Source organism: Salvia hispanica, chromosome 6 (assembly GCF_029641045.1).
Source record: "Salvia hispanica isolate PSC_SH4W2 chromosome 6, Shi_PSC_v1, whole genome shotgun sequence".
Taxonomy (NCBI): Eukaryota; Viridiplantae; Streptophyta; class Magnoliopsida; order Lamiales; family Lamiaceae; genus Salvia; species Salvia hispanica.
Genome location: NC_142697.1, coordinates 44,760,026 through 44,786,254, shown reverse-complemented (window position 1 = coordinate 44,786,254; position 26,229 = coordinate 44,760,026). Strand labels below are relative to the sequence as shown.

At 36.2% G+C, this 26,229-nt stretch overlaps 4 protein-coding genes and 1 long non-coding RNA gene across 13 annotated transcripts; 2 read left to right on the top strand and 3 right to left on the bottom strand.

Moving 5' to 3' along the window:
* The first annotated feature begins 2,220 nt into the window (after positions 1 to 2,220).
* Positions 2,221 to 2,987, top strand: LOC125207342 (protein OXIDATIVE STRESS 3-like). The gene is made up of 2 exons (XM_048106638.2): positions 2,221 to 2,545; positions 2,619 to 2,987. The coding sequence occupies exons 1-2, from the start codon at positions 2,313 to 2,315 to the stop codon at positions 2,905 to 2,907; spliced, it is 522 nt and encodes a 173-aa protein (XP_047962595.2). The 5' UTR covers positions 2,221 to 2,312; the 3' UTR covers positions 2,908 to 2,987.
* A 122-nt stretch (positions 2,988 to 3,109) lies between these two features.
* Positions 3,110 to 5,731, bottom strand: LOC125207341 (uncharacterized). The gene is made up of 3 exons (XM_048106637.2): positions 5,562 to 5,731; positions 3,475 to 5,384; positions 3,110 to 3,378 (listed from the first exon to the last, which is right to left on the bottom strand). Exons 1-3 carry the CDS (start codon positions 5,632 to 5,634, stop codon positions 3,289 to 3,291), a joined length of 2,073 nt encoding a protein of 690 aa, XP_047962594.2. The 5' UTR covers positions 5,635 to 5,731; the 3' UTR covers positions 3,110 to 3,288.
* Positions 5,732 to 10,139: 4,408 nt separating this feature from the next.
* On the bottom strand, positions 10,140 to 12,793 carry LOC125204823 (protein IQ-domain 26-like). The gene is made up of 4 exons (XM_048103561.2): positions 12,520 to 12,793; positions 11,583 to 11,977; positions 11,009 to 11,215; positions 10,140 to 10,936 (listed from the first exon to the last, which is right to left on the bottom strand). The coding sequence occupies exons 2-4, from the start codon at positions 11,961 to 11,963 to the stop codon at positions 10,349 to 10,351; spliced, it is 1,176 nt and encodes a 391-aa protein (XP_047959518.2). The 5' UTR covers positions 11,964 to 11,977; positions 12,520 to 12,793; the 3' UTR covers positions 10,140 to 10,348.
* Positions 12,794 to 14,410: 1,617 nt separating this feature from the next.
* LOC148923883 (uncharacterized) lies at positions 14,411 to 16,081 on the bottom strand. The gene is made up of 3 exons (XR_016132255.1): positions 15,799 to 16,081; positions 15,589 to 15,699; positions 14,411 to 15,061 (listed from the first exon to the last, which is right to left on the bottom strand). It is a non-coding gene; the product is annotated as an uncharacterized LOC148923883 (long non-coding RNA).
* Positions 16,082 to 19,353: 3,272 nt separating this feature from the next.
* On the top strand, positions 19,354 to 25,632 carry LOC125204336 (nuclear poly(A) polymerase 4-like). 9 transcript variants are annotated; one of them, XM_048102964.2, is made up of 13 exons: positions 19,354 to 19,965; positions 20,058 to 20,135; positions 21,346 to 21,453; positions 22,002 to 22,064; positions 22,143 to 22,304; positions 22,761 to 22,874; positions 22,986 to 23,048; positions 23,147 to 23,476; positions 23,579 to 23,743; positions 23,845 to 24,396; positions 24,490 to 24,711; positions 24,867 to 24,966; positions 25,048 to 25,632. In XM_048102964.2, exons 1-13 carry the CDS (start codon positions 19,813 to 19,815, stop codon positions 25,056 to 25,058), a joined length of 2,121 nt encoding a protein of 706 aa, XP_047958921.2. In that variant the 5' UTR covers positions 19,354 to 19,812; the 3' UTR covers positions 25,059 to 25,632. The 9 variants fall into 9 exon arrangements, 6 of the variants coding, with proteins under 6 accessions (XP_047958921.2, XP_047958918.2, XP_047958916.2 ...); XR_007173539.2 differs by having other exon boundaries at positions 19,355 to 19,965; positions 23,845 to 24,711; positions 24,867 to 24,943; positions 25,054 to 25,176; positions 25,469 to 25,632; XR_007173538.2 differs by having other exon boundaries at positions 19,355 to 19,965; positions 23,845 to 24,711; positions 24,867 to 24,943; positions 25,048 to 25,176; positions 25,469 to 25,632.
* Positions 25,633 to 26,229: the final 597 nt, after the last annotated feature.

Below are 26,229 nucleotides of genomic sequence, written 5' to 3'. Positions count from 1 at the left end.
ATTTTAAATAATAAGATTGATCCCATTAGAACAAGCATCGTTATCTTAAGGTGTGACAATCATGTTTTAATGGTTTATGGACTAAACATATATATGGTATTTGTTCAACTTTTGAGTATTAGTGTAAAAGTATTTCTTGAATAAAAAAAAGGTCTTATCAATTCGGATAAGGAAAGCCTGAAAAGGTAGAATATTAAACAAATATACATCTCTATACATCTATGTGTATTAAATTGGTGTAACTTTTTTTGTAAAAATAAAAAATAAATCTGAACCGTTACCTTTTGTATGATTTACAATCGAGCCTCAAATTATGGACCTAGTCAACACCTGATTTGGACCCAATTCTTATCATTTTCTCAGACCAAGTAAAATATTAGTACCAGTATTCTTTATTTCAAGAGCAATTTATAGTTAATAATATATGTGGATATGGATATGGACATATGTTGTGCCATGTCATGTCGATTTGGCAAGAAATGTTTCATGTGGTTATTGCTTAGCGTAGGTGGCCAATCCCATGTTTATTCAAATCCATGTGCCACCCTATGGCCAACCTTCTCTCTCTACCTACTATTTTTAATCTTGATTTATTACTATACACATTGTCAACAATTATATGATATTTCTTCTCCAAAGTATTATGCCAATATTAAAAATTCAAATGTAATTCCTTCTCTAACTTATTACTCTCTGTTCCTCGTCCTATTTAATTATGATACGAGTTTTAAAAAATGTAAAGAAAAGTAGATTGAATAAGTTAATATAATATGAGTCTTATTTATATATATTTATTTTATAATAAAATGTGAATAGAACAAATTGGTGGAATATGGGCTTACTTACCATTTATAATAATATAAGTTAAATAGGATTCTTATTGTGGAACAAAGGGAGTAGCATAAAACAGTGTTGTTTTATTAAGGGAAAATTGTTAGAGAAATAATGAATTTTGATCGAATTCTAATTTGTCATACAAAATTTATGAATTTTGGTTGAATTTTAGTTTGTCCCACAAAATTATGAATTTTAACATTATTTTCAAAAAAAAAATTCAATTTTCTCATAACAAAATATTCAAATTTCCTATTGTAATACTAGTATGTTGCTAATTTGGCGGACTCAAACTGCTACATGATTAGGTTATTTGCTAGTATTTTGAGTAAAATGGTAGTAAAATATATGTGTGGTGTTGTACTTGTCGAATTTTTCGAATATCACATTGAATATAATTTCGTGCAAATTAGACCGACCCTGGGAAAAATATGAAAAATCGTTAAAATTTAACAAAAATTCATGATGCTTCTGACCAACTATCCTTTAGGTAATCAAATTGGTCTTACATGATCTCCATTGTATCCTTCAATGCAATAAACATCCCCGTAATAACTAATCACACTAATTAAATTGAATCATTCTGATTATTATCCAAAACATTCTAAATAATGATCGTATGTAGGATCCGTACATTGAAGTTTTGGTTTTATTCAAATTTACTTATTACACATACATTTTACATATGACAGATAAAAAACACGAAGTATGATCATACAAGCAACAATTCCAAAATTAAAAAGGAGAGAATAAGTCATACTTAACAAATAGTAATATAAACCACCCATACTGAATTTCATAACATTATAATGAATGATCCTCTATTACTGGCAATAAAAGATTTTGATGCAATTTGTTAATACTATATGAATGATCTTTTATTACTTGTAATAAAAGATTTTGAGGTGTGGAAGATTAGCTATATGTACATGTGTTTTATTTATTTAACTATATATGTTGGGTGGGGATGAAGATAGTGACTAGGATGTGGATACCCTCCTAGTACTATTGAACTTATCTATGCCCGAAGTAGGGCAAAATCCCAAAGTCAAGAATTCATTTTAAACCATACAAGAAGATAATGGCGAATCTAAAGATAAGGCATGAAAAAGTAAGGCAATTAAACATTTCCCTAAAATCATCAAACTTGATGGCCCCTCTAATCTCACCTCTAGTTTCACCAATCCAACCGTTCCACCCCCTATCCAAAATCAACACGTGGCTCCTTTTACAGTTTCACCATTGAATGCCGTCCACGTGTCGTATTTGTAGGGTAGGTAACATGGAGTCTCTATGCACCTCAAGGTAATGAGAAAAAAACCAGCCTAATCCACTCATATTTATCCCATTTTACATGCCAATATATATGCTTCATTTGGTTGGTCCAAGAAATTCATGTTATTCATTTTATGTGAAGACTACATAACTCTATCCATTTCATAAAAAGAGTTGCTTGAATTTGTTTTGTTTTGGTAAAGATGGAAGTAGGGAAAAACAGTCATAACATGCTTCAAGATTCATGGATTCAATATGAAGAAAGTGAATCTACTTCATCTTCCTCAATAGGAGAAGACTCAGATGCTTCAAATGGATCCTCCATAACCTCATCTGATACAGTGGATGATGCATCCTCTTCTTCGTCTTCGTTGAACTCGAGCCGCGGTGGAGCTATCTATGATCTTTCAGAGATCATGGACCAATTGCCTATCAAGTGAGTAAAGATTTGATTTTTATTTTGTGGGGGTGTAATATTTTATGTAGACTGAATTAGAGTAATTTTGCAGAAGAGGGCTTTCCCAGTTTTATCAAGGGAAGTCAGAGAGCTTCACATCAATTTCAAGGGTGGCAAGCATTGAGGATCTGGTGAAGAAAGCAGCTACTCCTTTTAGGAGGAATTTGAAGGCTTCAAAGAGCTGTGGAACTGGTTTGCATAGCTACAAGCAGTATACTCTACCTAAGGCCACCATAGCAAAGAGGTCTCCAAAGGGTGTTGCTTCCCTCTCATCATTTCCTAGTAAGAGAGGGGGAGTTATCAACACCAAGCCCCCCCTTACCCCTCACTTGGAATGTTGAGCAATTTTGTGATCATTGTCTAATTTCTTTCATTGTTCATAGCCACAAAAAGTACAGAAATGAGATACCTTTTTTTATTTTCAGATAGTTGCTTTTTTATCCCACTTTGTGTTTGTTTGGATAGACAAAAGCAAGATAGTAGTATTAGATGCAATAATCAAGATAGTTATGAAATTATCAGAATGGAAGAGATGGTAGGAAATAGAAATAAAGCATATAGAGTAACTAATTTCATTTAAAGATTAAAAGGATTAGTTCCTAAAGAATACAGCTAGATATTGGAAGGCAACATTAGATCACAAAAGAGGGTGGTGCTGTTTTAGATTGCAGAAACAACTGAGGGTGCTGTTTCAGACAAGAACCTAGCTAACTGATGAAGATTCATGGGGATGTAACTGCTGGTCGGTTTCGGAGTCTGCTTGATCGTCTAACCGGAGTAGGAACAACCATGGCTTCTTTAATTTGGCCCCTCTGATAAATAAATGCAAAATATGGAGTTAGCAAATAACAAAAAGTAGATAACAAAGGTTCAAAGATTGTAAGTATGGAAAAAGTATGAAATAGTACCTCTTTCTTTGAGGTCTTGCTTTCAGTAGTAAAGCTTCCACTTGAAGTGGAACTGGCCGATGGATGAAGCTCGAGTGAAGATGGCTGAGACGGCGCAGGAGCCACTTGAGGGCGTGAGCCACGAGTCCAAGACATTGTAGCAGCATTGTCTCGGCTGTTTTCAGAGTTTCTAGGTTGTCCAACGACGATTTCACCAATCAGCTCGACTGTTGGGACGTGGATGTGTCTGGAGAGCTCTCTGGGGGCTTCTCTCATCGGATGAGATGGCAGCGGAGCTCTAGGCAAGAACTCGACTTTCCTGTCGATGGAAGGAAGCAGCACAGGGTTTGCATTTCCCTCAACTGCAAGTTTTGGCTTTGGTGTTTCTTTAGAAGACGTGCCTCTTCTTGATTGTTGCCTAGAATGATAAACGATGGCTAGTGATGTTGAAACTACGGCTAGTAGTGCTGAAACGCCAGCAATAACGGTGTTCCATTGCGATTTCTCCATTCCAACTTCATCATCATCTCCAATATCATCAGCTTCATACATATAACCACTCAACTCTTCTTGTGATCCAACAAGTTCTTGTACTGATCCTGTCTCATCTGTGTCTTTGGACTCCACTGGTGTCTCCTCGAAAATAGGTTCCAACGGATTGGAGCTATCATCTTCGCTTTCAACAGTTTCCGGGATAACCAAATTCTCTGTTTCTACAACTTCATCCTTATACAAATTATCCTCATCCAAACCAGCATAAGAAGACACTACTTCCATATCCAACAAGAAGCCACCATCTACATTTTCATCGTTTTTTACAGCTAACGAGTGCTCAGATTCATCCACTCTAAACTCGAATCGAGCATCCCTCACTCCCTCAAACTGTGCATCTTCACCATCCACATTCACATTTTCAAACATCTCCTCCTCATCCCACTCTGAATATTCAGCAATTTCTGCCTCAACACTCTCATCGTTTTCACCATAGTTTGCTTCCTCAACTTCTACCTCAACACTGTTATCCTCACCACCTACACTCTCATTCCACTCCAAATACTCAACAATCTGAGCCTCAGTGCTCTCATCAGATTCACGACAACCTCCCACCTCGACTCCCGCCTCATCAACACTGCTACCACCTCCCACTTCAAAGAAACCATTACCACTCAAATCCTTGCTGACAAACTCAACTGTTTCATTCTTGATCACAACACCACTTAAAGTTGTTGAATCTGTTGGTGAGTTCATCGGAAACATGTACGAGGCTAACAACAAACAAGCAATCAATGTAAAAAGAAGCTTTAACACTCCTCTAACACACCCTCCCCTCTCCTCCATCTCTTCCTCCTCCTCCTCCCTCTCATAGCCATCAACAACACTTGCATTATCTTCATCAGATGTTCCTCCATTTCTCCGATCCACATCACTCTCTTTCTGAGGGGATCGAGAAGAGGCTACAATCTCCCCAATCCCCTCCTCTTTCACCTCACAACAATCAATGCCATTACCATCACCATCACCACTCCCTTTCGGAGGCGAAAGAGAAGAGTCCACAACCTCCTCATCACCACTAGCCTCCTCAGAATCAAGAGAGGTATTCAACTCCTTCTCCAATCTCTCGAATATCTCGCGACGCCTATTGGGATTGAAACGCAGGAAACGAGGCCGCGGAGAGAGGTAGTTCGTCAAAGGGTCATAAACCTTCACCGATGAATCGAAAACCCCCTTTTCCGGGGGTCTCTTTTCTGATCCAAGATTGGACTTTTCGTGAGCTTGAGCAACAGAAGCCTTTGGAATTCCCTTAATCTCCGCAAGAATTTTCTTTCTTGTCACTCCAGCCATGAAATGTTTGCCATATCCAGTTTTGTTGTTTGCGATTTCCGGAGTCAGTTTTCCCCAATTTGAATCATTCTCATCATTCTCCACCGATCCTAACCAATTATCAAGAATCCTATCACTACTAATCATACAAATTGAAAAATACCCAAAATGCAGAATACAAAACAAAATAAGGCAGCAATAAACAATCAAGAATTTAGGAAATCATGAAAAAAATCAAGGAAATGAAACCCTTGTGAAAAATAGACAATCAAGAAAAGGGAATGTACCAGAAGACGGGAGATTGCGGTTCGAATTCGAATTCGATTTCGATGGAGACATGCCTTTTTCAAAACCCTTCATTTTCTTGCTTGTATTTTCAGTGCCTGTGCTCTGCTTCAAGGAAAAATGGAGGCAAAATTGGAGAAGATGGGAAAATTTTGAGTAAGAACGAACTGAGGTGACCGTTGAGAATTTGGTTTTTTAAATTCATTTCTTTGTGACCGTTGGCAACTCTGACGTGGCTAACGGCTTTTTTTGGGACAAATTTGCAAACTTCATAAATTGCATTCCTACATTCTTACCCATAAAAATTATAGGTCAAATTTAAAAATAAAAATTAAAAAAAAAACATTGAATTTTAGTTTTTCGTCCATGGTTTAGAAAGTTAGTTGCTCATAAAGGTTGGATGTGTTTGCAATTATTCAGCGCTGAACAAAATCTAGTACTCGACGTACAATATTATTGATGTCTTCCAATCAAACGACGTCATTTTCGTTATTAATAGTAGATGACATCAGTTTAATTAACTGATAGAGATGCCACATATAATTTTTCAGATATCATATCCATTATACAATCACTTGATTCTAAAAAGTTGTGTGAAAGACCACAATTCATGATTTTTTTGACATCTTTCTCAAAATTATAATATACTATGATATGTTTAAATAAAAATAGGGTCAACACTAAGTTTAGATTTGACTTGGCATATGTTTTGATAAATTTATTTGATAAAAATGAAAATTTGTTAATAAATTATACTTTAATTTTATAATGTAGTAATAAATTAAAAAATGTTAGATTTGCTTATCAAAAATAATAAAATTAGACTAATTTTAATGGTAAACATTTGAAATAGTAAAATGTAATTTATAAAACAACCAGTGTTGGCATTGATATATTTAGTTATTAGTAGTATGACTAATCAAAAATAGCACTCTGTCATGTTTTATTAAAAAAAAAATTGTAAGTATTTGGTTACACTGTTTTTTTCTCTTTTTTTCTTTGGAGGTATTGATTTTATATTCATTTCCAATTTTAATTTGTTGAATGGGCTTTAGTAGAAAACAAAGGTGTACTCTCCGCTTCTTCAAGCCCATTATCAGCCCATTTAAGGAGGTTTGCGAACCGAATACATCAATTATTTACTACTATTTCTCAATTCTAAATGACAAATACAAAACAAAATTGGTCAATGAAAATAAGTTTATTACTGTCGCTTTTAAATGTTAACCAAGTGTTTTTAATAACATAATTTAATCTTGACATTAAACAGTAAACACGTAATAGTACACCGGAATGTGATCAAATGAAAACTCTAAATATTGTACAAACTCAAAATTAAGTTCTGGACCACTGAAAAATGTCAACAGATCATAAAAAAACATCAACAGAAAAATGTCAACAGAATTTCAATTGTAGTCAATGATTGATGTTGTGTTGATATTGTGTTGATACTATGTTGGCATTAAAATCTTGAAATTTTACACTGTATTGATATTATATTGAAACTGTATTGAAATTGTGTTGAGGAGTTTTGAGTTTATACAATTTATAAATTTGCATTTTATCACTATTCAAAATGCACCCCACATATAAGTACCCCAATTAAATTCTAACTATTTAAAATCTAAAACAAATTAAAATAACTAGAATAGATAAAAACCCATCTCCTAGGTCTCACCCCACCCTCTAAAATACTACTCTTTTAATGACATCTTTATCTATAACCCAACTTCTAGGTCTCTTAATTAATTCACAATTCCAAAAATGTCCACCTTCTCGAATTGATTTTCCACCTTCCAAGAAGGTCAATGTGGGGATTTCACCCTGAGAATTATTTTAAATTCTATTTATTACGACTCAGCCATTACTGCCCCATTTGACTTTTAAAAAAATTAAAAGCAGCCGTTACATTCAAAATCAATAAACAGTGGAGTATTTCAGAATTCAAAGTTTTTAAACCCTAATAAATGGGAGAGTATTAAGTTATTAATTACATCGATTAGTGCTAATTAATTGATTTGTTAAATACTATAGTACTCAGTAGATCCCCTTAGATATCTAGACGACAGTATATATTAATCTTAAGCTACAGTTTTTTTTAATGTTATTCTTCGAATCTCTTGATATAGTACTGTTTTTAATTGTGATTAATTAATTCCTAATCTTGAATTTGCAACATTATGACGATTGCATTAGCGATAGATCAATCCCTAATACCACTCTCATGGTTATGGGAAGAAGAGCTTTAGATATAAAAATTCAGCTGTTAGTTGCTAGTGTTTGAATTAATATCACTCTATTTGTTGGATTAATTCAAATGGCGACCCATTTTATTAAGAACGTGGGTTGTTCAAGAGAAGATGTCAAATTACGTCATTTTGATATTAAAAATGACTGTTACATTATAATTTTTCCCTTTGTTATTGTAAATACAAAACTATTTGTTCATTTCAAGCCATTAGCCATTTATGAATCCGACGCTACTTAATATGATACATTTTAATCTAAATGATGTAGCATATTTTTTTAAATAAAAACAACGCTATTTCTATTTTATTATATCTCAACTTAACTCACAGAACAACGCAACATAAAATCTCATACTATTCAATATAAATGTTCAACTTAGAGTGTGACGGATTGAATGTATGATACTATTAGTGGATGTTCGGTTTATTATACAAAATAGTCATAATTGAGTTGTGAAATTATATTAGTAGGAGGAAATGTCCATAACTAATTATCACATGTTTTTTCTTCTGAGAGTTAGTTGTGATAAACACAATACATATTTAATTTCTAGATATAAATACTAGTACTCCCCCCGTCTCACTGAAAATGACCCATTTTCCGTTTTGGTTTGTCCCAGCCAAGATGGCCCGTTACTAAAAATGGAAACACATTTTCCTCTATTTTATTCTTTTTCTCTATACTTTATTCTCTCCATTTCACACACAAAATAAAGTTGCATAAATTCTCGTGCTATCAAAAAAAGGGTCATCTTCCTCATGACAAAGGGATTACTATACTACTAGTTTTTTTGGAAAAAAAAGGTGGTCAAGACATGCAAAAGGGAGGTTATCAACTCGATTGGAGAGAAATCTCAAGGATGATGTATAAACAAGGACACATTAATGCAGTCAATGCAGCACAATTGCCAAAACAGCCTCACAATTATGTCATTTACTAAGGTAGTACTTCAAGAAAGTAAAAGGAGAAGAATTTATCTTACCTCATATGATGAAAGCATCACACAATTTTCAAGAGATTTTCAAACCAATTCATAGCAAACCCTAATCATTACCCATTTTTCAGATCAATATAATTATTCAAAATGTAGTACTACATTATAACCAATAGTTTGCCTGCCATCTTCCTCATCTAGCTTTTTGGCCTTGCAAATTTGAGTTCAATAAATATTGTAACCGTCTACCCCTTTTTGGGCTTATATTATGTAACCCTTTCTTATGGTAAATTTGATAATAAAAAAAAAAAGAAAAAGAAAAAGGAATTCATCAATAAGCTCTATTGATGCTTGATTAGATTGGAATCGAACCAGCGGTTCCAATTCTAGAAGTGTAATTGTTTTTTATGGGTTGACCCGATTTTGACGGTCAAGTTCCAATTTTAGAATTTTTTAAAATTTAACTCCCGGTTAGTTTCCTATTTTGCAAATTTTTGAAGTCTAATTTGGTAACCTGTTTTCAAAATTTGCATAAATACTATGGTAAGTAATAAAGTACCCAGGCTATTTTTTGAAATAAATATTCAAAATATTCACTAACGGTTATTTCTGAACATCATTTGCAGTTTGAGTATATAAAATTGCTAATGAATCCAAGATTTATAGATCTATGATGCCAGCTCGAAATACTGATTTATTTGTGATTCTTAAATCAGAATAAAACCCACTAAAAATATTCTATATTCAGTAGAAGAAAAATCAAACTAGTTTATTTTTCAACTTGACCTAAAGCTTGAAGTAAAATAGGACATGAAATTTTAAAATAATTGAAACAAAATCTCAAACATTGTTCTTTGTACAAACTAAAGAATATTCTTTTCTATTTGTTGATGGAATAAATTCATATTTATTTAATTTACCAAGAGCAACTGTCATTTTGTAAAAAAAACATGAAATAGAAAATTGTGCCCTCCCTCTTCTCTCTTATAATGTGCATACCAAAAATGAGAATTGTGACGAAGTCACATGGAAGATTCAATATTCACACTAATACAAGTACTAATGGCGGGAAACAACTAATAAGTTTATTTCAAAATTATAAGACTTTTTTAGCTAAAAAAATATTAAGTATTTGCGAACTATCAAATGTCACGTGACACTTCTGAATTGGTTGATTCAATGTGACATGTATAGTTTAGGAGTTCGCATAGGTACTGGACCATTCTGCACCCACGCAATGCATGATTCACGTCAGGGTGTTGGGCCTCAGACTGATCAGATATTGTCAGGGGTAGCGAGTACCCTATAAGCAGTTAACTTCAAATGATATTATTATTATTATTTTCAATTTTCCTTTTTTGATGTCTCTATCGATCCAATTTTAAATATAAAGAAATAAATAAAAAGGAGAACTATTTCATTAACCAAAGCAAGGTGCTTTACATAATTTTTGTGTACAAAAGCATTTTCTTAATACTCCCAATTCTGTCAGCAAAACAAAGGCATACAGAGAAAGCTATTTAGATACTATATTGGATCCATGTTGTCTATGGACAAAGCTAATCTCGGATGCAACAAAAGAGACATTTTTAGCATATTCATATCCTAAATTTCAAAATCTTCTTGAACTTGAGAACATGACCTCTGCATTCTAACAGCACTGAAGCTACTTCTTGATGCCATAATCTCGTTCAACGAGCGCTTTTTCGGGCCCGATTCGGGCCTTTGTTTTGGGACGCTGTACGACCTCAGCTTCGCCCTAAACGATTGCGTGTTGACCATGTAGTTGGGGCAGTCCGAGTACGGCCTAAAGAAGCTATCCCCACACACACTCTTGGGTGGCGTGACCGGGACATGGGCCCGGCCCGAGCACGAAAACCTCGGGGTGTTTTGGGCAGTTGGGAACTTATAGTCCTCCGTGACAAATCCCCAGTCAAAATCTTTCGTGTGGCGACAGTCGGGGATGGACAGACGGGCCGGGACCGGACAGGGAAGAGGCGACGACATTGCTTGGTAGTAGTGATCGTCGTTGTACTCGGGCATGCATCCGTTCATCCTCCGAGACCTTGATTTCGAGCCGCAAGTGTCAATTTTGACGATTTTTGAACTATCGTCGAATGCGTTAGCAAAAGGGTCCCAGGAAGTTGGGACCCTTCTGCTGTGAAACTCACTCTGATTTTCATCAAAACGATCCTAAAAAGAGCTTTAGTCAATGAAAAAAAAACAATGAACATTTAATTAAAACTTGTGCCTAGACTTTCTTACCACGGGCTTTCTGGCCCGAGTTTCGAGCTGGTACCGGTAGTCGTTGCTCATTGAATGACGGGCCCGTTGGGACCGTACAACGGCCTGGGCCCGAAATAGAGCTTGCATGCTATGAAGTGTTGCAGCTGCGCGCTTCCTCACAAGGTAGCCTCTAACGAGGGCCTGCAACTTCACCAGCCCTTTTAGGGCCCGTAACGCTTTTCGGGCCTATTCAAAATATACCAAAAATCATACTATCAAATTAGCAACCCAAAAATCCAATTGAAAGAAACCAAAGCTCACTACATCTTTTGAGAAAAAAATAATTCCAAAAGGTCATTAATTTTGGAAGCTCTACAAAATGATATCAACTCGTAACAAAAATAGCAATAGTCAGAATATAATTCAAACTACATGAAATTCAAATTTCAAAAATTGGACATTGATGATTCAAGAAGATCACAACCGAATAAATGCTGTTTGATTACAGTGTTTCCAAAACAAATAAAATAAAGATTTTGTGAAATAATTAAAAAAAAATCAAGAAAACAGTAAACATTTTTTTAAAAATTAAATAAAATTGAATTCCACATACCAAAAATCCTCTAAACACAGTTTGAATCTTGACAGCAGCCAATCTCTCTCTGCCACCTGTACACAAATCTCCATTGGTCAGCCTGACCACCGCCGCCGCCGCCTGCGCGGCGGCGACGGCCGCATCGGCCGCCTTCGCCGTGGCCGCCGCCACGGCCATAGCGTGCCTATTCTCCGTGTATGATCTCAACCAAGCCGAGTCGGCCGCCGGAATATCCACCGGAATCCGATTGAATTCGCCGGAATCCTTGCCGGAGTTGGCAAAACTCCACCGTTTCTTCTCTCTCCCATCGCCGCCGCCGCAATTTGGATTGCTTTCCACGTTCTCTTTATCTTTCTTCTTCCCAAGCAGCCCCTTGAACCACTTTGTAGCTTTCCCCATTTTCTTTTTCCAATCTAATTGTACGAAAATGGCAGAATTTTATGTAAAGATTGTGGCTTTTTCAAGAAAGAGAGGGACACTTAGAATCTTTTACCAAGGAGAGGACTAATGAGGCAGAGCATAATGCAGAGGTGTGGGGGAAAATAATTTTTACAAATGGCATCAAACCTTAAACTTAAATAGTGCTACAAATGATAAAGATTGGATTTTTATTTAATTGTGTACTCCTAATTTTGTTGGGCTTTTTGGTTTTTGCCTTTTTGGAAAAAAAAATGATCCCTTCTGACATCAACTAAGAAACTGTATTAGTACAAGACAAAAAGGCATCACAGAAAGAAATGATTTTTAAAATGGCAATAATCATGATAAATTCAAACTAAAAAGAAAAACAAGAAAGATAGTAGTAGGATTAATCATATTGAAGAATCTAATTTTCATGCATCTGCAATAATTCCCCCCACAATATTCAGTGGAAAAAAGTGATAAATATGAAACTAAAACAAAAGTACTCAAATGTTCCTTAAAAATCACTTAAAGAGATTAAAAAAAAACATACCTTTTTCAAATTCAAATTGGAATCATGGTACAAAGCCAGTGTTTGTAGATCTTGTAAACTAACCCATTTTCATGAAAAGTCTACAGAAATCATTAAAAAAATCAGTATAATTGGTTGAATCTGTGCTAACTCTCAGTGCCCTCATACCATATCACTTTCAACTTTTATGAGGAAGAGCAGAAATAAATAGGAAGAAATCGGTGGTGGAGAGGAAAGGGTGTCTGATTCTTGAAAATTGAATGCTTCTTTTTATTTGAAACTGTCACATTGTCCTTCCACAATAAAAGCTCTTACCAAATTAAATGAGTTAGATCTTAGTGTAGCTTAAATTTTATTTTTCCAGTTGATTTTGGTGAGGAATATCTTCATTTTATAGTGCAGAAATTCATTATTGGGAAGTGGTTGTTTTGCTAATTAGTCAAATTGTTGAGAAATATAGTGTAATTAAGATTTAAGAGAGGCATTAGCCATTTAGGTTTGAATGTGGAACATGTAATGATTCATTTCTAAAATTAAACTTTTTTCGTCGTGACACATATTTAAATGTGAGTATAACAAGTGAAGAAGTTGTTAGGTAAACATATAAAAGAAGAAAAATCACATGTAATTAGTTAAATGCATGAGGCTTTTATTATGATAAGTCATAGGTAGGCTCTTGTGTGAATAGGACTTATATAAGGATAAGTTATTGAGAAAAAGTGTGACATTTTTTATCTCAAGGAAAAGCAGTACATTTTGGATTATAGTAGTATCTTTTTTTCAGTTGATTCAATTATAACTTAATAGATTCATAATTCATTTGGTTAACTAAACCAAAAATTTGTCGATACCTAGAATTCGAATTTGATTATGTAGTTTCTGAGTAATTAAGCAGAAAATTAGGATTTGATAAAGAGAATCCTTGTGGTTGACCGTAAGTTTTAGACCGGAAGGTACTATCTTCCGGACTATTTGTCTACTGGAGCTCGTAACTTGATAAAGAGAATCCTTGTGGTTGACCGTACAACGAGGATGACGATTCATGACATACGAAAACATCCTTGGTTCATACAAAATTTTCCTCCCTATTTAGCTTTCAATGCAGCCCAACATATACCAAAGGTAATTAACTTTTTTTGTCCAAACTATTCTTATGATTTTAACATTAGACACTTGTTGATGCAGTTTGATTATTAGGGCTTGTCTGGTAGCCCAACAAATATTAACACAAACTCAATGATAATGAGTTTTCATAAGTAGGCTGTTAGACTTGTTCAATGTTTGGTTCAGCCCATTTGTGCTGATTGGGCTTTTGTCTATTGTTTGGTTGAATCAGGGTGTGTAGGAAACAAATATTAATGGGTCTAAATTACCCTCCCCACCGTGAAGGAAGATATTGGCTGCTTTCAAACCAAATTTGGCACCAAATTAGGTGCTAAATTGCTACTGATTCCCACCAAAGCTCTCCATAACCACAATATTTAGCATAACTAGGTTACTTAACTAAGAGGATGTTGTTCCATTTCATTGTAGTGAGAACACCGCGCCGAGCATCAGATTATTTACAACTCGATGATCTTAACCCAACCGGCGATTGTAGTGCGACTCCGCATCAAGGTTAGTGATAGCGCAATGATAATGTTGACGTCTATTTATGTTTGTATGGTGGTATAAGTAGTCGGCGATGCTATTTGAGCGGGACTCAGCATCAAACCTCACACCTTCCCACTTAACCATGTGAGGGCAACCAGATTTTGTGTCAACAGACTTTGAAGATGAAGATGGCCGGTCGATGGCCTTGCTGTCGAAGCGCTTCCTCAAATGTGAGTTCCAGAAGTTCTTGACATAGTTGTCTGTTCTTCCTGCGAGATGAGAGGCTATGGCAGCCCATCTACCCACACAAAAACATCACAATTTTAAGAAAGCAAACATGTAAAACAGCAGGGACCTACCGATGTTTTTTCACCACGAATTGCAAGGTAATAAGCAAAAATGGAAAGAATACAATGAATTCATCACCACAAAATCTATTTAAAGCCTCAGTAAATCTACTGCATCAAACACACTAAAATGTTCATCATTATCAAGGATCAGAAAGAATCATAGGCAACATTTGCAGAAAATGGTTCACCTTCCATCTCCAACTCCTAAAACCCTCAATCACAAATTAGGAACATCACACACACACCCAAAACGAAATCAATTCTTGGGCCTTTGCTTAACAAATGAAAACAGACAGAGCACAAAATGCCTTAATCATTTTCCATCTCTTCAACACAAACTCAGCTACTACCATACAGTAAACTATTGCATCGGAAAAACTAAAATGGCAAATTGGTATAAAAAAAAAAGAAGAAGAAAAAACCTGCAAGCTGAGGGAAATTTCTCCAAGTGCCATGTCCATTATGTGTGATAAACTCAACAAGAATCTTGTCCTCCTCAGGACTCCAAGCTTCTTTGGTCACTCCCTCTCTCTCACAACATGGCCTTCTTCCCTTCTTCATCGATCATGACTATCGCGGCCTCCATCTCCTTTCTCTTCCTATCTCGGGGGTCCTCCATCCTGTAATGGAAAGTCGGGACCTTAAACTCAAAGGAGCAACACAATGGAATTCGTGGTGGCTGCCTTAATCAATAGGTCATTACTTATTTCCAGAAATGTGATAAGTAGGTAAGTAAGACCGAACAACATAATGCAAAAACTACACTTGAACATTGGAATTTTATTCAAAACAATCCCAATTTGCAGCAACGAATACACAATGCAACATCTAAACCACACATATGACGAGTATTCAGAGCTGCCCCATCCGATTAAGCTTGTAAAAACTGAAAATCTGCATTCCAGGCTGTGAACATGTATACAGAGGGAGTAAAGTGTTCATCTTTGGGTGAATTTACACAAACCCATGCTGAAAAATCAACATCACAACCAGAAAAATTGCAAATATTCTACACAATCCGAACATTTTGACAGGGCAAACAATGCATATACGACTTGCATAATAATCGGCCACCCACGGAGGGTCAAAATTGACACCAGATTTCAACCCAAATTCAAACAGCAACAGCAATTGGCGGCGTTGATACCGGAATTGAAAATAGGCGGTCACCAGATTGGATTGTCGGCCGAATGCGAAATTGGGTAAACGCCTACGCCGACCCCTGAAGCTTTGCAAATTCAGACGGAATAATGTTCACCTGCAGCGGTGGACCAACAAAATACGTCAACTTTCAGAGGATATTTTGGTATAATTGGACTCCCTATCGGTGTTAACGGCAGAGTCGTGAAAACTATACCACTCCCTTCTCTGATAGTGCTAGCACAACTCTGCCGATAGTAGTATGTAGAACCTTGAAACCCGCTTGGAGTATGCCGGGTCGGCCGATTGGAGGGGCTGCTACCAAACGGGAGAATTGCCCAGAAAAAATGGTGTTTCCGGGCTATTTAGGGCTACCAGACGGGCCCTTACTGTTGCAGATTGATGATGAGCTCATTGAACAAGTTGTTGTGTTAGGGTTTGATAGGGACAAGCTTATTCATTCACTACAGAGCATCCTAGTAAATAATGTATGTAAACAACCCTTTGCACTATTTTAGTCCTAAACGTTATGAATTGTTTATATTACAACCATATAATGCCGCAGGCTGCCGTTACATACTATCTACTATTGGACAAACGATCGAACAATGCAGCCACGTCCTCTTCTTTTGCGCCTATTTTATGACGCGGCTTGACTTTATCACTTATGTTTACTTGTGACAAAAGTTTGTGACTAGACTTGGGATTTTATTTTGAATTGGAAATACCAGAAATTATAATTGGCTTTGTATTAGTTAATGTATTTATAAACACTCGATTTTAGGATTTATGTTCAGCTATGATGATTTATTATACTCTGCTGAAATAGTTGCGTAATTCTTAAATCAGTATAATAACAAACATGATTGTGTAGTAGTAATATGTATATGTAGTACGTTTTTAATTTTTCATTTTAATTTAGAAAAATAAATCTAAACTTTAAATCTGTTTTCTTATATATAAGTATAACTCACCTCAAAATCTTTTTGCTTAGAATAAGATGAATGGAGATTACTTGCAGTTAATGAATTGAAAGCCCATATACTATGATGTTGGATTTTGTTATTCTGAATTTGGTGTTTATGGTGATGGCCCATAATATATTATCAACCCAACTTTCTAGGACCAATATACAAGAAAATAAAATGTCAGGGGAAAACTCGTGATCAAATTTATGGTGACAAAATTAGGTGGTATGTTCGACAAGTCTACTTCCAAATTTCGATATCATAAATATAAAAATGTTTGTCACGGGATAATTAAGTAGTGCAATTTCACATAGATATATTATAGTAACAAAATCACAATCATAAGTGAATTAAAACTTGCAAGGTGATCAAAAAATCTAACTTTCGATTTTAATCAAACTGAAATTGAGAATTTGGTTTTTTGTTCTTTTTGAAGTGAAACTCAGCTTCCTAACTTTTTTTTCATATTCAAGGAAATTTATTCATGTATACTTATTAAATTTCTTAATGAAGAATTTGAAAGTGTGTTTAACTAAAAGTAAAACAAAACTGGAATTTCACAAGAAATTGACCTTAAGGGTGTGTTTGGTTTATCAGATATGGCAACATAGGGAATGTTAAATGGTAAATGCAGATGTTTGGTTTGATTGTTACCTTTTCTTTCTGGCCCTTGAAATGCACCCAGACCCAAGCTAAAAGGCTGTATTCTGAAGTTAGCTAATCAGCCAAAAAGGCACTGATACAAAACTGGAGCAGGACAGAAACACTATATTTAATTTGCACTTACTCATTTGCCCCTTCTTTTTCTCCAACATCACAACATTTTCATTTTGTAACCAACAAAAAAAGAGGATAAACATTGTCTGTCATTCTCACCTAAGCAAAAAAAACCTTGAATCGAAAATCACTCCTAAAACATCATGGATTTCTTCAACTCAAAATCACTCCAAACATCATCACAGCGAGATCTCACATTGACTGCCTTTTTTTAAACTCAAGTTAATTACAATAATTTCCTCTTTCCATCTTCTTAACTCAAAATCACTCCAAAAACTCCATGACTTTCCTCTAATTCCCTCTCTTCTGCCAACAACATCAACAAACAAATCACGATCACGATAAAGACAGAGAAATTACATGTATGAGATGTTCCAATGTTTGCCACTTTGCCTTTTCTTAGCAGATTTACGGAGAAGGAGGTGAAAGAAGAGGAAGACGAAGGCGGCGACCGAGAAAAGAGAGGAGATTGAATGAGACAGTGTCTTCGTTGCCTGAAATAAGAGGGGTTGATGCGACAATTAAAAGCACTACGTTTTCAGAGAAGACGCCTGGCGAATATTCGGTGAAAAAGAAGAAGATGGAAAAGGTCTTCTAATGGAAGTTTGAAGAAGAGAGAGAAGATTTTGGAATCATACTCCAGTACAGTTTTCTTCACAAAACTTGATTCGAAGAAATTCATGGCGATTTGTGACATACGTTGTCTTCATTGCGAAGTGATTTCAGTGTTGTTGGTATCTCTCGCAAAGATCGATTTTTTTCTTTTTGGAGAAAGTTATTCTGAAGTAAGAACATAAAAGGCCCATGACAAATGCGTGAATCAACATAATATTGGAGGATATAAATGTCATTCCAAAGGACATGAGGTTGTAATACGTATATAAGAATCAAAATAACGGAATGCTATAACCCAAACCAAACAAGAGGCCCAAATTTTATAACTAAAGAAAAAGACTTCCGTAAACCGCCCACTCCTTTTTCTTTAGTAATGATTTCCGACAAATCAAACACACCCTAAATGTATGAAGTAATATTCGATATGATAAATTCATTCAACATTAATATTCCATAAATGTACGTTCAAGAATAATGTCAGTAAATTCAATCTTAAATAATAAATAAATCAATAGGCAATATATTTGACTCAAGATTTATGATTACTACATCGTGACTCATTTAATATCGCTTCGACGTAGGGTAGGCAATTTTTGGCACGATACGAACCCGCACGAAATTAATGGGTATGTGTCAAAGCTTATTGGATTCGTGTCCTTATCGTGTCGACACGATAAGGACACGAAAACTTCGTGTCGTGTTCGTGTTACACGTTAAGAAATAATATTAATATATTATAATATTATTATTATTTTATTTATTTTAAAATTTCAAAATTTCAAAATTAAAAATTAAAATTTAATATTAGAAATAATATTTATATATTATAATATTACTCCCTCCGTCCCCAAATAAGAGTTACTAATTTCCATTTTGGTCCGTCCCCAATTAAGAGTAGCAACTTCACTTTTACCATAAATGGTAAGTAGGTTCCACATTCCACTAACTCATTTCACTCACATTTTATTATAAAATCATTATAAAAAAGTGGGTCCCACGTTCCACTAATTTTTTCAACCAACTTTTCTTTACATTTCTTAAAACCCGTGCCCGGTCAAAGTGCTACTCCTAATGGGGGACGGATGGAGTATTATTATAGTGTCGTGTCGTGTCGTGTCATATATGTGTTGTTATCGTGTTGTGTTGACCCGAAGTGGTCCGTGTCGTTAATAGGTTCGTGTCGTGTTCGTGTCTGAGAGTAGCGGGTCTTGTTCGTGTTCGTGTTTGGAATTTTCTTAATGGGTCACCCCTACTTCGGTGCTTCCACATTCTAACGGGATAGTAAATACCCAAAGTACCCTTCAACTATCCAGATTCCAACGTGGCCACTATCCACTCAGACGCAGCGAATTCCCTATTCTACCCTTGTTCTAGAACTCGTGACAAAAAAATCTAATCCGAAAAAGAAAAATAAAATCGCACCGCCCAAAAAAGAAAAAAAAAAAAGAAATATCTAATCGCCGCTGTTACTTCCATCCGGCGGAACCCGTTCAGCTCGCTCTTCAAGACCCCAGGTCGCCTCGAGATTTCGCTCTCCGCGTCGGAATATGCGAGCTCCACGGCTTATTTAATAGATCTATCACTTTTATTTTCTCGATTTTTCCGAATTTTGCTTGGATTTCTAGGGATTTTGTTCGGTTTTGGTATTGGTCATTTATGGAATTTTGGTTTCAATTTTGACCGAGGAGCATTCGGAACACTGCGATCTGAGCTTGAATTGAAGATACTGGTTATACGAGGCAAAGTTCCGGGTGTTTTTTTGGGTTTAAGGCTTTGGATCGGCGGTTAGGGTTTTGATTGTGGGTGTTGCGTGATTCTGGGCTGAGATTAGCTTATTTTGGATTAGGTTTAGGGTTCTGAGGGATAGAGATATGGTTGGATCGGATAGTTTGAGCTCATTGCCTTCTCTGTCGCCTCCGACGGCAGAGAAAAAGCAGCCGCCAAAGCAGTGGGGAGTGACCAAGCCCCTGTCGCTAGCTGGCCCGATTGATGCCGATATTCAGAGGAACAAGGAGTTGGAGAAGGTTCGTTGCATTTATCTGACTTAAGTTTGCCGTGGTTGCTGAGAGTTTTGTGGGATTCTCATGAAATGGGGCTTTGTTTCTGTTTGATTTAGTTTTTGGTTGAATCGGGGCTTTACGAGAGTGCGGAAGAATCTGCCAAAAGGGAAGCGGTTCTTGCGCTACTTAAGCAGGTACTGATGTAAATAAATGCTACTACTATTAATGCAGGTTTCAGATAATCTAATGTGCTCTGGATTATTTTCCATAGAAGTATGTGATAGTATTAAATTTACTTATATACTGTAACATTGCTAATTACAGTAAATGTAGTTGAATGGAATTTGGAGTGTATTGGTTGTTTATATCTCTGAATTGTATGTAAGGAAGGTTTCAGTATTGACTGTACTGATGTACTTGTTTGATGATTCTGGTCGATGCATAAACAGTTGCTTTGTTGAGGTAGATGTCCTTAGTGATAGTCTGATTAATGTTCTCGACTAGCTTTTTGAGTTGTGTTTTGAAGGCTTCAAGCTACTGGACTTGCTCTGTAGAGGTAGACCTTAGTAAACTTGAACTTGTGGTGTAATTTCGTTTGTATGGTTTGGGATATTAGCCTTATTAGTTGCAAACTGTAGTGGCAATTTCTGTGTTTGTTTCCTGACCACTGGCTAGAAGGTTGCTTGCCATCTAAAGTAGACTAAACTATGTACATATCAGTTAATGGTTCAGCTTTGCCAATGGACGGAAGTAGAGGTGCGTGTGCTCAGCTTGTCGTCAAAAATGGATGGATTTCTTACTCCAATAAATAACTAAAATGAATCTAGTGAATTCCCAATCTGCTGTGCCTCCCATATGGTGCAATAATGGTCCTTGCAATTGGTCATCCGTAGAAGGAAAAGAAATAAGTTGATTAAAGCTCTCAGCTGAATTGTCAGATGTTGAATAGCTTATTACTTTAGTTTCTAGTTTTTAAGCGAGATGTGCAGATTCATATGATCATTTCTATGTTTTGTTCTATCTATAGTACATTTTTTGTGCTATTCGATAGTAGTGTTGCTTGTAAGTTACTCCCTCCATCCCAGAGAGTTTTTCACATTTTTCAATTTTCGTCCATCCCACAAAATTTGTCACATTTCACTTTTCACCATTTTTGGTAGTGGACCCCATATTCCACTAACTCATTCTCACTCACATTTAATTAAATAAACTAATTTATAAAAGTAGGACCCACGTCCACTAACCTTTTCAACTCACTTTCCATTACATTTCTTAAAACCAATGCCTGTCAAAGTGTGACAAAATTTATGGGACGGATGGAGTAGTAAGTGAGTTGATGCATGTAATCGGTAGTGTTCTTCATTCCAATTTTAACTTAATTGTATTCTTAATTTTCTATTGTAGATTGTGAAAGATTGGGTGAAAGAGCTTACTCGGTTGAGGGGATACACCGATCAAATGGTTGAAGATGCCAATGCTGTTATTTTTACTTTTGGTTCTTATAGACTTGGTGTAAGGAGCTTATATACATAATTGGATTTTTCCATCATTTACAGCATTTTATTTGCTTTTCAGTTAAAGCTGGAGTATTTTCAGAAAGTATCTCCTTATGTATCTTTTGAAGGGAAGTATTGAAGAAATTGTAAGTTTTGAAAATGATTTTGAAAAATGGTGCAGCTTGCTCGAGGGGCTTTATAAATGTTGTACATGGTTTGGAAGGTTATAATACCTCAATCGTAACTATTAGAGGATTGAATATTGATACATCATAGAGTCCAATCTGGGGTTGGAATAAAGCACTACCAAGATCTTAAGTAAAATTATACTGGCCATGTCTGATGCATGTACAGTTGCTGCGTATGTAATGATTTATCAATTTTTTTATCATGCATATTTTAGCATTTTGAGAATCTAGATATTCTATAATGTAGATCTTGTTAGTGCTATTTCTTATTTTCCCTTCAATTATTTTGTAAATAGATCTTTCACTTGAGTATTTTCAATGCAAATCTTGTGGCATGTAGTTTCTCTGCTAAATTAATTTTGGTTTCTTTTACCAGGTCCATGGCCCTGGTGCAGACATTGATACTTTGTGTATTGGACCATCCTATGTTAACCGGGAGGTACAATGTGAAGATTTTCCTATTCTGGACCTGGTGTTTATATTATTGTATTTGCTCATCAGAATATTTTGCTTACAGGAAGACTTCTTTTTTGTACTTCATGACATTTTGGCTAAGATGGAAGAAGTTTCTGAACTTCATCCAGTACCCGATGCTCATGTCCCTGTTATGAAATTCAAGCTTGATGGAATATCAATTGATCTTTTGTATGCAAGTATTTCACTCTTGGTCATTCCAGATGTGAGTTTTTTTTTTTTTTTTTTTCAAAATAGTTGCAAAATTCTTCCCTGTGCATGCTTTTGCTGCTACAGTTGTTCCACATATGATTCATTTTACTTCCTAATGTCCGATACCTGACTTATTAGATCAGCAAGACGAGTGGTTCAGTTTGAAAAGTTTTGTTGATACTCTTATGCGGTTTTTACTATGCTAGTGTGTCCAAAAATAGAAAAAATCTCAGTTACTTTTCTCTGCATGCGACCAATGCTTACCTGCATTAGTTTATTTATTCTGATTTCTTTTATAGTTCATATTTGCTATCGTAAGTTGAATTGCTAAATGAGCCAAAGAATTCTGCATTCAGCTAGTGTTGCATGCTCATCACACGGGCATAGTAGTTGTACCCAGCTTTTGAGTGAATAGGCTTGTTCTTACAATTTTACATTATTGATGTTAGTTTAATACGATTGTATGCAGGATTTGGACATCTCAAACATCTCTGTGCTGTATGACATAGACGAACCAACTGTTCGTAGTCTTAATGGATGCCGGGTAGCTGATCAAATTCTCAAACTTGTTCCAAATGTCAAGGTACCTATATAAGTAAAACATGAATGTGGTCTACCCATTGTTCTTGTTTTTATGAGTTTCTCCTTCCTTGTCTGCTGCTTATTCTGATATCTTATTACCATGTAATCTCAGAACTTCCGGATCACTCTGAAATGCCTAAAGTTCTGGGCTAAGAGACGTGGTGTTTATTCAAATGTAAGTTGTGTTTTCTGTAAAATACCTAATGCTGTACAATCTCTGTGAAAGAGTTGGTTAATCTGTTTACATATGCAATACATCCCTTTCCATGGCAGGTGATGGGTTTTCTTGGTGGTGTGAACTGGGCAATTCTCGTTGCTCGGTTATGCCAATTTTATCCAAAAGCAAATCCTAGCATGCTTGTTTCTCGTTTCTTCAGAGTGTATACATTGTGGCGCTGGCCAAATCCTGTGATGCTTAGTGAAATTGAGGATAATGAACTTGGGTTTTCTGTGTGGGATCCTCGTAAGAATCCTTGGGATCGAAATCATCTCATGCCAATCATAACCCCTGCCTACCCATGCATGAACTCCAGTTACAATGTTTCATCCAGTACTCTTCGGGTTATGGCAGAACAGTTTCAGTTTGCCAAAGACATCTGTGAGGTAGGATATTGTTCAACTTTTTGATATTGACACTTTGCAGTGTCATAGTGGTCTTTTACAACTTCTGCATTGTAATCATTTGACTTTGATTTGTATCTACAGGATATTGAGCTGAATAAGCTGCAGTGGAATGCTTTATTTGAACATTATTTATTCTTTGAGAGCTATAAAAATTATCTACAGGTCGACATCATTGCTTCTGATCTTGATGACTTGCGTTCTTGGAGAGGCTGGGTTGAATCCCGTCTGAGACAGCTAACTTTGATGGTAATGTCTCTCTTGTTTTGGTTTCCTAGAAGCTTTAACGTTGTGGTTACTTTTATCAAGGTTTTCTTCTCCTATTTTTGGTTTTCATTGGACGCGTGCAGATAGAGCGGGATACGACTGGGAAGTTACAGTGTCATCCTTACCCGCATGATTATGTTGATTCCTCAAAGCAGTGTGCTCATTGTGTCTTTTTCATGGGCTTACAAAGGAAGCAAGGGGAGGTTATTCAGGAAGGCCAACAGTTTGACATCCGTAAGACTGTTGATGAATTTAGACATCAAATAAACTCATACGGGTACTGGAAGCCTGGGATGGATATATATGTTTCTCATGTTCGTAGAAAGCAAATTCCTTCTTATGTGTTTCCAGAGGGCTACAAACGAAGTCGACATACGAGATCATTGAGTCAGCAACAAGTTGAAAAGAATTCTAGTGAAGGTAGCGAGGGCTGCAGACCAGAATCTGCTGAGAGGATCCCAAAACGAAAGAAGGGCTGTGATGGATCAGAGGTGGACGGAAGTCCTGAGAAAAGACCCTCCATTAGTCCTCAGAGGCAGGTTTCAGTCTCGCCGGAATTTATTTGTTCGAGAGATTCATTGAGTGGCAGTTGCTCTCCACTGTTCGAAACAACAAAGGAGAAGCCATCGGTGATGGTAGAATCTCTCCTTGTGAATGAAATTGCCAAAGAAGTAGTTCCTGTTGTTACAGAGGATGTGCAAACCAGATCTAATGGAAATGACTTGCAGTTTGATGATTGTGATAAAGAGATGAATCCAAACCCAATACAGATGCAGTCAAACCAGGGGATGCATTGTACAGAATTTTCTGATGCTAGCTACATCCCAAGTTCTGGCTCTAGTAAATATTCGGTGGATAGATCGAGCGAAGATAATGCGCAGCTGCTTATGGATAATGGATGTGAGAATGGTGCTTCTATTCTTGGGGATGGACTACTGGAGAAGTTAGAGGTTTTGGATATAAGTTTCTTTGTCCCATATATGTTTTACTACTATTCTTTGAGTACCATTTTGTGGAATTCTTGCCCGACTATTAAATTATTGTTATTTTTTTGTATTATTTGTTTAACAGAATTGATGATCTTGTTTGCTTTGTTTTCATGAAGCCTAACGAAGCGCTTGCAATGGTTCTCAAATCTGGAGAGGGAGTTGGGTCCGAACCTGTTGAGAAGAACGTTGTGAGGCATGTTTATCACAATTTGAAAAGTACATGTACTTTTTTTATTAGCACTATACAATACTGTCTTTATGCTTCTTTGTCTTGGTTACTTTTGTCTTTTAATGCAGCAACAGGCTGAGTCTCACTTCATCTGCCTGAATGTGACGAAGATAGGAAGAAAGTCTCACTTCACCACCAATGAAGAAGATATGTACCTACCTGGACGCGTGTTACATGACTGAAAGCCAGCAACTCGGGTAAGTACCGTATTCATGCTGGCTTTCATATGTTTCTTAATCTTCCAGGGTGAAATCTTGAGAGGGAAAACCGAGTAGCGTCAATTCAAGGAAACCCTGTAGACATTTTTACATTCTGTGTATAGTTTTCGGACTAAGGGTTCCATGGTGCAAAAGTAATGCCGTTTCTCGTCCAGAAAGAGATAATCCTATACTGATTTCGTTAACTATGCGAAGCTTTGTATTGCGTGGTTGTTGAAGGTTGTGATGTATAATGATACCGTTAATGAGAGCGTTTGTTTGTATTGTCTAGGGGATTTTTTTACAAGGGTAGTCGGGTGGAGCATTTCATTGCTAGTCGATGAGGATTTCGCCTCTGTTTTCTTGTAATCAAAATCTTCTAGACTTGAATCTGTATATCGCTAACATATGAAGACATGTTTCTTTATCTTCTACACACATCATTTTACCCATCAATTCTTGTTATTTATGTCATTTGTTTCAGTTTCAGTGTAATTCTTTTAGTGAAATAGGAGTATTGTTATAAACCCAAAATTGTTCTTAGGGTGTCTCCGGTGGCGCCCCTCCCACTAGGACTCCACTAGCCCTTCCCACAAAAATTGTCTGTCACGTCAGCACTAGCCCTTCCCATTTCACTAGGACTTTTCATTGCACTAGGACTTCCCACTAGGTCTTTTCGCAATAAAATTAATAAATTCATAATTAAAATTAGAATTTACGGAATTAAAATTTTGACACGAGCGGTATTTATGTAGTTTTTTTTTTTTTTTTTTTAAAAAATAATTTTCGGTGGGACGTTCTACCCACGCCACAGTGGCGGACGTCGGGTATGGCTGAGGGGCGAGGACATGGGACGGGCGTGGGCGCCTTTCCCCTTCACTACGGCGGACGTCGGCGACGTCCTACTGGGACGTCCGCCATTGGAGACACCCTTAATTTCCTTGTTGTATATGGTCGCATCATTCAAATATTCAATTTTATTTTAGTACAACTTTCTCCTCTCTATATTAATGGATTCATTACTGTTTGAGTTACATGAAACAGATTCTTGCA

Excerpts from the sequence above, each read along its gene's own strand:
- LOC125207342 (XM_048106638.2), top strand. The coding sequence starts at position 2,313 with ATGGAAGTAGGGAAAAACAGTCATAACATGCTTCAAGATTCATGGATT. Across the intron at positions 2,546-2,618 it reads ATGGACCAATTGCCTATCAA|AAGAGGGCTTTCCCAGTTTT; the intron begins GTGAGTAAAGAT and ends GTAATTTTGCAG.
- LOC125207341 (XM_048106637.2), bottom strand. The coding sequence starts at position 5,634 with ATGAAGGGTTTTGAAAAAGGCATGTCTCCATCGAAATCGAATTCGAAT. Across the intron at positions 5,385-5,561 it reads CCGCAATCTCCCGTCTTCTG|GATCGGTGGAGAATGATGAG; the intron begins GTACATTCCCTT and ends ATAATTGGTTAG. Across the intron at positions 3,379-3,474 it reads GCAAGACCTCAAAGAAAGAG|AGGGGCCAAATTAAAGAAGC; the intron begins GTACTATTTCAT and ends TTTATTTATCAG.
- LOC125204823 (XM_048103561.2), bottom strand. The coding sequence starts at position 11,963 with ATGGGGAAAGCTACAAAGTGGTTCAAGGGGCTGCTTGGGAAGAAGAAA. Across the intron at positions 11,216-11,582 it reads CTGTGTTTAGAGGATTTTTG|GCCCGAAAAGCGTTACGGGC; the intron begins GTATGTGGAATT and ends TATTTTGAATAG. Across the intron at positions 10,937-11,008 it reads CTCGGGCCAGAAAGCCCGTG|GATCGTTTTGATGAAAATCA; the intron begins GTAAGAAAGTCT and ends AGCTCTTTTTAG.
- LOC125204336 (XM_089060808.1), top strand. The coding sequence starts at position 19,813 with ATGGTTGGATCGGATAGTTTGAGCTCATTGCCTTCTCTGTCGCCTCCG. Across the intron at positions 22,065-22,142 it reads CATCCTATGTTAACCGGGAG|GAAGACTTCTTTTTTGTACT; the intron begins GTACAATGTGAA and ends TTTTGCTTACAG. Across the intron at positions 23,049-23,146 it reads GACGTGGTGTTTATTCAAAT|GTGATGGGTTTTCTTGGTGG; the intron begins GTAAGTTGTGTT and ends TTTCCATGGCAG.